This window comes from Lactuca serriola, chromosome 7 (assembly GCF_051521515.1).
Source record: "Lactuca serriola cultivar US96UC23 chromosome 7, Lser_US96UC23_V15, whole genome shotgun sequence".
Classification (NCBI taxonomy): domain Eukaryota; kingdom Viridiplantae; phylum Streptophyta; class Magnoliopsida; order Asterales; family Asteraceae; genus Lactuca; species Lactuca serriola.
The window spans coordinates 175,069,595-175,081,158 of NC_136414.1; the positions used below are offsets into that span (position 1 = coordinate 175,069,595).

The 11,564-nt window shown below is 37.6% G+C and overlaps 1 protein-coding gene across 1 annotated transcript; it reads right to left on the reverse strand.

Annotated features, from left to right (window-relative positions):
* Window positions 1-272: 272 nt before the first annotated feature.
* On the reverse strand, window positions 273-2,824 carry LOC145062642 (indole-3-glycerol phosphate synthase, chloroplastic-like). The gene is made up of 10 exons (XM_079010224.1): window positions 2,557-2,824; window positions 2,209-2,469; window positions 1,942-2,118; window positions 1,510-1,584; window positions 1,382-1,426; window positions 1,136-1,300; window positions 963-1,041; window positions 775-857; window positions 619-687; window positions 273-543 (listed from the first exon to the last, which is right to left on the reverse strand). Exons 1-10 carry the CDS (start codon window positions 2,737-2,739, stop codon window positions 457-459), a joined length of 1,224 nt encoding a protein of 407 aa, XP_078866350.1. The 5' UTR covers window positions 2,740-2,824; the 3' UTR covers window positions 273-456.
* Window positions 2,825-11,564: the final 8,740 nt, after the last annotated feature.

Consider the following 11,564-nt stretch of genomic DNA (forward strand, 5'->3'; position numbering starts at 1 on the left):
AACGTTAAGGGGTAATCCTTGCTAGAGGGTATCGCATGTTGCCCATCTCGGAAACAGTGTAAGAGACGTTTATGTCCAAGTGATTAGTCCGGAATACGAATAACTTCAGACAATTTTGACAATTGAAATTTGATTTAAAATGTGTTGTAAGTATTACAAAAGAACAAATGTTACTATATTGGATAGTACTCTTCCATCTTCATTCAAGTTGCTTCATGCTTTTTAAGGACAACAATATGAGAATATCCGATGTCAACTTAAAGACAACAATCTTGCTAAAAAAACCACAACCCATTTCTAAAGATTGAACACTTACAAGAAAAAAGTTTGGCAAAATGCAACAAAAAGGAAGAAAAAAAACCCGAAGGAAACCAACCCTCTTGCTAAATTGAGTTTACAGAAAGCTACAAACAAAGATTTGCTTTTATTATATTTTCAAAGACTATTGAAACAAGTTTAAGGGTGTGATATATCTTTTCCAAAAAGTTGTCTAATTCCTTGTGTTGGATCTTTCTGCTTCACAATCGACTCCCCCACCAATATCTGCATAAATTAAATATCACACTCATTATAATATTAATATATAAGTTAAATAGTATCTATTAAAGAGACACTTACAGCTTTTACACCAGCTTCTTGCACATAGGCAATATCAGCAGGTGTGAACAATCCACTCTCCCCCACCACCTAACAATTTATGCATAAAATATTTTATTATCAAAAACAATTTCACCATAAATAAAAAAATTCCTACACTTTTTGTGTTTCACTTACTATTATATCTTTCTGCCGAATCTTTTCCCCACGTTCACCTTCAAGCAACCTCTTTGTGTTACTAATATCAACTTTGAATGTTTCTGCTCAAAAAAGTATATAATATAATAACTTGGTTTGATATTATTATTGTTGTAATGGTAATTAAAATGCATTAATGAACTTATTTATATAAACAGATAACATACCAAGGTTACGATTGTTGATACCAATGAGTTCAATTCCATCAATTGCCAACATGCGATCCATTTCAATCTCATCATGTACCTAACAACAAAATTAGTTTTCTTTACAACTTTATAAAAAAAATATATATATGTGTGCAATAGTGACATTGATTAGTTAAATACTTCAATCTAACCTCAACAAGAGCTGTGAGTCCAATCATTTTGCATATTTGGATCATATATTTAATATCAAGATCTGGTAAAACAGCTGCAATCAACAAAACAGCATCTGCACCTTTTGTTCTAGCATAGTAAAGTTGCCATGCATCCACAATGAATTCTTTGCATAAAAGAGGACACTGCATGCATTTTTACTACCATTAAATTCTTGCTAAACTTTACCAAAAACATAAATAAAGATTAATGAAAAAAAAATGTACCTGAACACCAGCATTCCTTATTGCCTCTAGATTCTCAAAGCTTCCCTATTGTGATATTAAAGGAATCATAATATGAATTATAATAACAGCATGAATATATATGTTAAATCAAACATTTATATATCTACCTGAAAATATTTTGAATCAGTTAAGACACTAAGGCATGCTGCTCCACCTTTCTCATAAGCTTTTGCAACTTCAACCTGTCATGAGATTAATCTTTAAATAACTAATTGATAGATAAATGTTTGAAGAAGAACAGCTATTAACAATGGAGGCTTAATAACTGCAAGTTTATTAAAAATCTAACTTTCACTTAATGGTTCAACCATAGAAGAGTTTGTTTAGATAAATAGTTAATAGTCTGAATACTTGTTATAAATTGATAAACAAAACTATTTGAAATATGACAGCAAGCTTGTGGATGGAGGGAAATGTAAAGGAGAAACGAATTTGAGCAAATTTGTAAGAGTTTAAAGAGTAATGAAGACACCTCCTTTTGATTTTCTCTACAGGGATTTATAAGGATTTAAGAATTTCTAAGTGAAGAGACAACTTACTGGATCAAAATCCTCCCTTAAAACTCCTCTACTTGGTGAAGCCTTTTTCACTTCAGCAATTAAACCAGGAAACCCTGTTCGTTGATATGAAGCCTTCAGAGCTCCTATAAAGTCTCTGGGAGGATGAACACTTTCAAGAGCTTTCTTCAGTGAATATATTGTATGTTTCTCTTTCATCTGAAAGAAGAAAATGAACTTTATTAGCATGGAGAATTTAACAGTGCCTAACCACAATAGTAATTATCTATGAAACCACTAATCACGGACCTGAGTAACCTCTACATCTTTGTTCCATACAATTTCCTCTAGTATATTACGAGGCGTAATTCCTTCATTCTGTAAATGGAACTCAAAAGGACCAACATAATGCAAAGGAGGATTTGTTGGTGGTCGTCTTCTTATCCGAATGCCCTGTGTAGCAGCTAATTCGTCTTTTAAAGCCCCAATTTCCCACTCTTTACTTTTGAGTTCATCGAGTATCGATTCACTCGACGGATCGACAACTGAAGACCCGACCAGCGTCCCAGACTACAACATTTGTCAAATGTATAAAAACCTCGTTGATCTGGTCGGATTTATATATTATTAGACAAACAAATGGTAAGTAGAGCAAACCTTTAGTTGATTCATCGATCGCGATCGAACACATGAATTAGTAGTTCTGCGACCATCGATTGGGGCTGACGGAAATGAAATCAATTTACGGAAATTAGATCTAGAGCTAGGGTTCTGTGTGTAGCTGCTGTTAAGCAATGAATGAAAATCGAACCGGACCCTAGAAGATGCTAAACCCTCCATGTTCCGGTCGCCGACGACAACTGCACCGTTAATTAGATTTACCTCTCACAGGTTATTCATAAACCCTAGTTTTAGTTTTGTGTGTAAATATTTTATTCAAAAACATGTCAATGTAAAATACGCGGTAAACATAGCCATCTTCTGGTTATATGATTTGTTTTTTAAACAGTAAAAATTTTGTTGTTTGTAGTCGAAAAAAAAAAGCCTATTTGTTTTGTGAAATCTCCACTAAAGTCCTAAAATTTTAGTCCGGTTTACGTTTTAGTCCTAAACTAATTTTCGTTTACGAAAAAGTCCTAAAAACCGGCAAAAGTATGCATTTGGACCCTTTTTGACCGGTTGGAACCGGCAACAAATTAATTTGGGACTATTTCATAAACTGACCCAAAATATTAGGACTATTTTACAAAATGACTCAAAATATCGGGACTTTTCTGCCAAAAAGATATTAGGACTTTTCTGCAGACAAAAACCTTATTATTATTATTATTATTATTATTATTATTATTATTATTATAAACAAGTATGTTAATTTTTAAATTCATTATTATTAATATTTTTAGTAATACATATAAATACACTTAAATAGAAAATATAATAAAGAAATTATTTAAAGGTGAAGGTGGTCGTGATGATAATACTTTAAGCATTGAAATCATGAAGATCTGCTTGTATGTCCTCACTTTGTATATGATCATTTCACATTTTTTATTATTATTTTCAACTCAAAATATTAACACTTAACAATTTAAAGAAGTTGCCTATTTATAAAATTGTGTATAAATTGTTTAAGATAAAAGGATTTCTCACTTTGTATACAAAATTTCTTAAGGTAGAATTATTTCTTTTCAAATCCAACAGATCCACAATAAATATTTACATTGGTGGCACATATCAAAATTTGAAAATATTAATTAGAATATATTGTTTAATAGAAAGTAGTATGACTTGTTGTGCTCTATCACACTATATCTGCGCTATTTCCAAAAAAAAACCACAAGGATAAAGTAATGAAAAAATGTAACGCCCCGAACCTAGCAGATGTATTTCGAAACCCGCCTTCTTTTGATTATTGTCTTTAATAACCCTTGGAGAAGTTATGTTGAGTCCCGGGGAGTTTAGGGGCTAAAGTTGAAACTTTGGGCCAAAGAGGGAGTACGCTAAGCGTACATAAGAGTACGTTGGGCGTACTAAACGCGCCCTAGTACGCTGGGCGTAAGCTTATGTATGTTGGGCGTACTCGCGTCAGCTAAAAACCCTAATGTTCGGGGTAGGGACTATATAAACACCCTTATGGCTCATTCGTTATACTCACCTCAGCCTTCATACCTCAGAGAACGCCCCAAAACCCTAGTTTGTGTGTGAAGAGTGAGTTAGTGTGCATCTTGAACTTTGGAGAGTGGAGTTATTGAACCAAGAAGCTAGAGGAGGAAAGTAAGGCCTTGGATCTTGTCACACCCCAAAACCGGAACGGCGGAAACGTTCTGGGGTGGATGACGTCATGTCAAGTATCACAACACATGCATTATAGTAATCAAAGTACAACAAATCATTGCATTAATAGTAATAGTTTTACATGGTTTACATAACAGTACATCAAAGTAATACAAGTAAAATCTAATAAGTACAGCATGGTACTAAGCTATCTTCATCAACAGCTCCGAGAATGTACCTGTCTAATGCTGACCTGAGAATACAAGTTATTTGAAAAGCGAGTATCAGCATTTTCACAAATGTTGGTGAGTTCATAAGTATTTAGTGACTTTTTATACAAATAACTTTATGTAAGTAGTAGTTTTCAAGTATATAGTGAAATAGAGTCCTTTCCAGAAAATCCTATATTTTCTAATTAAAAAGCAGTCTTCTACCAAGACTGGTCGGAGTTATGTGGTAAAAATAGTTTTCCCTTAATCGCTATCATTATCAAAATACAGAATTTGATTATTAAAGAGAGCAAGAGGAATCAGGGAAAATAACATATGCCTCAGCAGTGAGGACTGCTGACTAAGACAAAAGGAATCATAGACTCCAGGAGAATATCGAACAAATGACACGCCTGGCTCAGTCTAACAAAGAGAGACACAGACCCCAGACGGTACCAAATGAAAGGTACGGCTAGCAAGGTCCAAAAATAGAGGATACAGACCCCCAGACAGTATCAAATAAAAGATACAGCTAGTAAGGTCTAAAACAGAGGATACAGACCGCAGACAATATCAAATGAAAGATACAGCTAGCAAGGTCTAAAAACAGTGTGACTCTGAGAGTGGGTTTCCAACATACAGTATAAATTGCTGGTGAAATATCGTTACCTTAAGGCCATGAATTATAAGGTAACCTGGGATACTCGTAACCATACTAACCGACACTAGAGTACCTGACGCCCTGCAAGCATCTGTAGAATGTGACATTTGTCACCCCTTGGCTTGGTAGGTCGTGGACAGTAGCTAGCAGTCAGGGTGTGGGGGTGTCAATCCCGTATAGATCTATACACACAATGTCCGCTCTCCCTATAGGAGACTCTGGTTACCAACTAGACGACGGAGAAGGTCGTGTCCCGAAGATGCATCCCAAATAGTGGGTAGTGGGTTTCCAATGTAAGTGTTGAACTAGAGGTAGAGACTCATAACTGAACTGACTAGAGTAAACCTATATGGCTATGCTCGTATACATAATATATAACTAATGAATCAAATGACCTTCGGATGGAGATCCGATCCCACCAGACCACATCTCAACGAAGAAAAGGAAATAGGACGGACAAGCCTTCCTAAGTCCTTCAATCATTATTTATATGCATCTATACAAGCACAGACATACATCTAACTATGTTTGAGTGTGTAACAAGTGGAAACATATCGTAAAGTATAACCAAATTGTGATGTATAACCGAATCGTGTGGAATAACCGAATCGTGAAGTATAAGCGTACATTGTGGAATAACCGAATCGTGAAGTATAAGCGTACAGTGTGGAATAACCGAACCGTGAAGTATAAGCGTACCAAATATATGTGTATCACGAAGTGGAAGCGACAACAGGTGGAGTAAGAGCGTCTAACAGGTATAAGTGTATCACGAGGTAGAAACGACAACAAGTGAAGTAGGAGTGTATCGAGTATAAGTGAAGTAGAAGCGATATCAAGTATAAGTGAAGTAGAAGCGTATCGCTAAGTAAGAGTGTAAACAAGTATACACGTTTAACTAAGTAGAAGTATCAACTAAGTAAAAGGATAACCAGGCAGTGGTATATAACGAGTAGGGTATCAAAACATGGAAGAAAAACTTTATACTTAAGAAAATCACGACTGGGTATTCTTTTGTAAAATAAGTTTGAAAATCTTTGGAAAACTCTCATAAATCTGTTTTAAATGAAACATTGATGAAACAACATAAGTAAAAGATTTGAACAAGTGAAAGCATTTTAGAAAAACCATTTATAGTGTCATACCCGATAAAACAGTTTACAGTGTGGTAACTCCTTGTGCATGCGGGTTATCAATCACATGTGATTGATATGATAATTGGCATGTTCAACTTGTATTCCCCTCTATAAAACATGTAAAAACATTTAAAAGGTTCATTCAGGGGTATGAACTCACCTGGTGTAAGTGGATCCGACGAAGGTGTCGGTTGAGTGCTCGGTGTCAAGTAAAGACTTGGACACACTTAGTGACCTATTTAACATATGATAACATATGTTTTCATACAATTAGTATATATAATACCAATTCAACAAGTGTGCGCATCCTAAAGTGCGGAAAACACTTTGATTAAGTGTTTGGGGTGTCTCGGGTAACATCTAAGGGTGTGTATGGCTTAGGAATGGAGTTTACTCTTCAAGAGTAAACTCTATATATAGAATTCACGGCCCTGGGACAACTCCCCATGATTTTATGGCCATAAACTCATGGTGAGGGTGTTCTAGGATGCTTTAAGGCCTTATATCAATTGTGGAATTTTGCTAGGTCCAAATCTATTGTGTTTGAATGGATTTAAGGCACTTATATGGACCAAATGGGAGTTTACGGCCCCAATCATGGGAGTTTACGGCCGTAAGCTCCCAAGGACATCTTTCTTGGGTGTTTTAAGGGCTTAAGTGATTGAGAATAAATCCTATGTGTTTTTCCAAGTCAAATAGGGAGTTTAAGGCACCATTTAACCCCTTTATAGGAGTTTACGGCCCAAGTACCCTTTCATGAGGGGTTTACAGCCGTGAACTCCTTATGGAGTTGTTTTAATTGAGTTTAAGGTCCCTAACTTGTTGGTGGTTGATTCTTGAATTTATTCTAAGGCCATTGGTGTGTTTAAGGGCATTTTAAACACTCAAATATGAGTTTACTCCCCATGAAGAGGAGTTTACGGCCCAAGCATGTTCTTGGGCAGTAAACTCATGTTTACTCTTCAAAAACTCGTTTCAAGGTGTTCTAAGTCCGAATATGTAAGCCTAAAAGTCATATCTAAGCCTTAGGGGCAATTTGGAGGGGTTTTGGGGCTTAAAAACCCCATTAAATGGTGTTCACGGCCCAAGAGTGTTCTTGGGCCGTAAACACATGATTTTGTCCCTATTTTATGTTTTAAACTCGAATTTTCAAGCTAGATAAGTTATACAACGAGTTAGGATAGTTTACCTACTCGTTTGGGGCTCGAAACGGACGATTTTGGCTCGAATTTAAGTTGTAGAGAGAGAGAGAGAGAGTGAGGAGAGTGTAAAAAGTCTCTAATGGACTCCACTCACCCTTATATAGGGGTTGGAGTTGGGGCTCAGTGGAAATCTACCCAATACTGCCGTTAAACGGGGCTTTTGGTCGCACCCGATTTAGTGGTCGTAATAAAATTTAACCTTTTTCCAAAATTAATATGGAAATGTAATCTACATGCTTTTACTTTATTTTATTATGACGAATAACGACATAGAATATAAATAAATAAAACATTTATTAATTTGACGACATCTTATTAACGGAACTTTTATACAGTGGAATATTCCGTCAACGGTAACGGGATAATGTAACGGAATAAAATTGGGTTGTCACATCATCCCCCCGTTAGAGGGAATTTCGTCCCAAAATTCAGGTCTAGGCAAGGTAATAGGTATGAATGACCAAGTAGAGGCAGGAGGGTACTTCCTATTCGGTTTGTCCTCGCATCCCCAAGTGAACTATGGTCTGTGTTTGTCATTCCAAAAACCTTCACCTACGGGATGCGGATTCCGTCTCGTGTAGTTAGTGGGTTCCGACTGGTGTATTTACGAGGTTAGGGTTCTCAATGGTTTTTATCAAGATGAGTGGGATACGAAGAGTGACGTCGGGTAAACACATCTCAGTCTAAGAAGTGGATCGATCTAGTGTGGAACTTGTGGAATATCCGAAAGTAGTAGTGGTCTAACGAGGGTTGGACCAAATCTCCGTGAGGATTCTCAGATGGTCCTGAGCTCTCGGAAGGGTAGAGCTTTTCAGTACTTAGAACATAGTGTACTTCTATGGCAAGATCACCACTGGCGTGATCGCCATTCCGAAGTTCCTAACGTTCTCTCTCATACTGGTAGTGTAGTCCTTCAGGTTGGTTCTTAGGAAGCTCGGGTTGTCTTTGATTTCGTGTTTCCTGTCAATTGGCTTTTAGAGGCTTTCTAGATCATCGGATGGGTTGTGTGTCTACGGTATCTTTTTGTGGTAGAGTGGCTATCTCAATCTTGTGCAAAATGAACCTGAACGAATGAATCTTGAGATATTCCCAACGGAAACCCTCAGGATCGAGGAAATAGGGTTTCACCAGATGAGTGTTGGACTATCTTGGGAGGTGGTTCTACTATTTCTGCGTGAGATAGTATTCGCGGAACACCTAATAGTCCAATGAATCTCTAAGACTTTGGTTTATTCTAGTGCGGAAAGCGCATGCTCCCGCACAACCCCTCGACTAACACCAGGGCTGGTGTTAAGTCTATAATTTCTTTGGGATCTGGGTCACGAGGCTTAGCGCAACTACTTTCGCACTTTGATCAAGTATTCTAGGCTGCGGAGGGTATCCTGTGGTTCTCGGTATTCTAGTGTTTACTTCGGAGAATGAAGTCTATCGTCTACAGGGCGACGACGATTTCCTCCATGCGAGAGGGTGGAGGGTTATAGGCACTACTTGTCTGTAACAGGGTGGACGAAGTGCCTGAGTAATGCGAACATCTTCTGCAACTACTTTTTCCGAAGTTCCTGAGTGTTTCCCGGTCTAGGTCAAATCTAATGAGTATAGGGTTCCATTACTTGGAAATTTAATCCCTTTACTAACTGAGGGTGTTAGCTACTATGTGGGCTTAACCGATATGCCAACAAATTTCGGATTTGTGGTCATTATAGTAGCTCAACCCGCAGTGGTTCTCTTGACTCCAGCTCCTATTTTATGGAATAGGATGAAGGGCTTTACTATGAGGTTCATGGTAGAGCTCATACTTGGCTTAACCACTAATACTTGGTGTATGCAGGCCGTATATAATTGAGGTCGGCAGGATGTTCAGTTGTGCGACTCCACCCCATACCCACAACCCAACGAGGACAGGGAGTAGGGAGGAAGCACACATCTTAAATCTTTTTGACCTCAACTATATACCACCTTTATGCATATACCTGGTTATAGTGGTCAGTCCCATGAGTTCTATCCTCTGGGTTCACGAACCTGATGTGCGAGGTGCGAAGGGTCTTTCTAGGGAATCTACGGAGTATGCTTCGGATGGTTATCATCTTCTGGAGTATCTTGCAGTGTCCTTCGCTTCGGTTTCCATATGACTAAGAGGGGTCGGTCAACAGCGTGCGGTACCCTTCTCCTGAGTACTTCGGAAGGTTTGAGATAAGAGGGACGACTGACGGATCGCATTAGGTTTGATTATTAGTATTATGTTTAGGTTTGGAAGAACCTTTATTTGTCGACATGGCTACGGAGAAAGTTCTTCTTACACGGCACTAGGGGTGTACACATGGTTGCACTACGTCAAACCATGATCGATAGAGTCGTCGAAGTCGGAACACTTCGACATGGTATAAAATGAGGATCGATAGATTCATGCGCCGAATAGGCACACAAGTTCTAAGCGTCTAGGGTTTCGTCCTGTGTATCACTGTCGCAGATACTTGGACCGATAGAGTCGACGCGGAACTATAAAGTGGTTTAAGTGTTTCTGAGTAGAGTATTTTTTCATGAATGGATTCTCACGAGGCATTTCTATAATCGCCAAACATATACTAGTCATGTATAATTAAGGTGGGGAGGACTGTTGACTGAGCGAGTCCGCCCTAAATCCACAACCAAACGAGGAACAGAAAATGAGGCGGAATTCACTCACTCTAGGTCTATCCATCTTAACTATACATGGTCGTAACGTATATGTTTAGCCATTATAGTTTTACCTGATGAATTTTAATTTTTATACAGTGCTGTGACTTTCGCCTTATTGGGGAAGTATTTACATTTGAATTAGCCTTTTGATGTTTTGCGTTAGTTATCTGAGATCGAGAGACGTACCAAAATCTACCGGGTTCCTTGATGCTTCTCCTTAAGCAGTAGAGTTAGGCTCCTCCTGTGTCTTTGTTGTTTTCTTCAGTTGGGCAATCCCTTTTGAAGTGTCCAATCTCACCACATAGACGGCAGACTGGATTGGTCGTCACATTGGTGATTGATGCAATACGCTCCACCGGAGTTCTGCATACGCGAGCAGTATGCCCCTTCATGTTGCACCTAGCACATAAGAGTTCCCGGCATATACCATGATGATGGTAGCTACACTTGCCGCAGTGGGGAAGGTTTCCTAGGTATGTTCTTTTGAAGTCAGGATGGAAGGATGGACAGGGGTATTAACTGCCTCAGTTCGTTGCCCTCCGGAAGGTCCTTGAGCCGAGGTACCTCCCTCCTCGATCTTGAGTTTTCTCTTTAGTGGATTCGGTTGAGGTTCTTGGGTGGCTGGGTATGCAGGTGTTGGTTGCTGCTGTCCATTGCAAGGATCGGAATTCCCAACAGGGCCCTTGCTAACATTGGCATTGTTAGCATTCAGGTGAGCCATGACAGCTGCTACGGCTGGCGAGAATGCAGCTTGGAGCGTAGCTTCATCGAATAAGAGATTAGTTTTCTTGTTTGCGGACTGGTTACGCTTCTTTGGAGCCATGGTTTTCCTACACGGAAGGAATATGTAACAATTGGTAAAAATAGGAACGATCGTACGATGCTATCTTTTGATTATTAAGCAATATGAATATTTTATTAAGAATGGTTGAAGGAATTTAACCTCTTTTATTTAAATAAGTTATTGTGAAATATAAAACAAGTAACTATTGATAAATTTCGTTATGATGTATGACATCGAACCATCACCGGTTTGTGAAATTAGCATATAACATCATTTAAATGCAACAAACTTAATTTTTGTATCAACATGTCTCTAGTTGATAAGTAAGTTAGGTTCTATGTAAATCGTTTGCTTAATAGATGTGAAGGATCTAAATTTGACAAATATACGAACCAAAGTGACAAAACGTGTTTAACGATATGGTTAACCGGTTAAATGTCACGAAATTATACATTGCTCAATAAATTTTATATTTAAATAAATTAAAATATAAAATGAATTATTATAAGGTATAATTAAAATGTATTTAAGTGTTTTTGAATAAAAAGAATAAAACATAAACATTAAAGTTCAAATACACAAAAACTACATTGTTATTTTATACTAAGTATACATGTATGTATTTGTATATATGTATTATTATCTAGTGAATGACTAGTTATAAGTCATGAATTAAAATGATTTCATGTAAGTTTTATGATGTCTAAATCAATTAAGATAAGA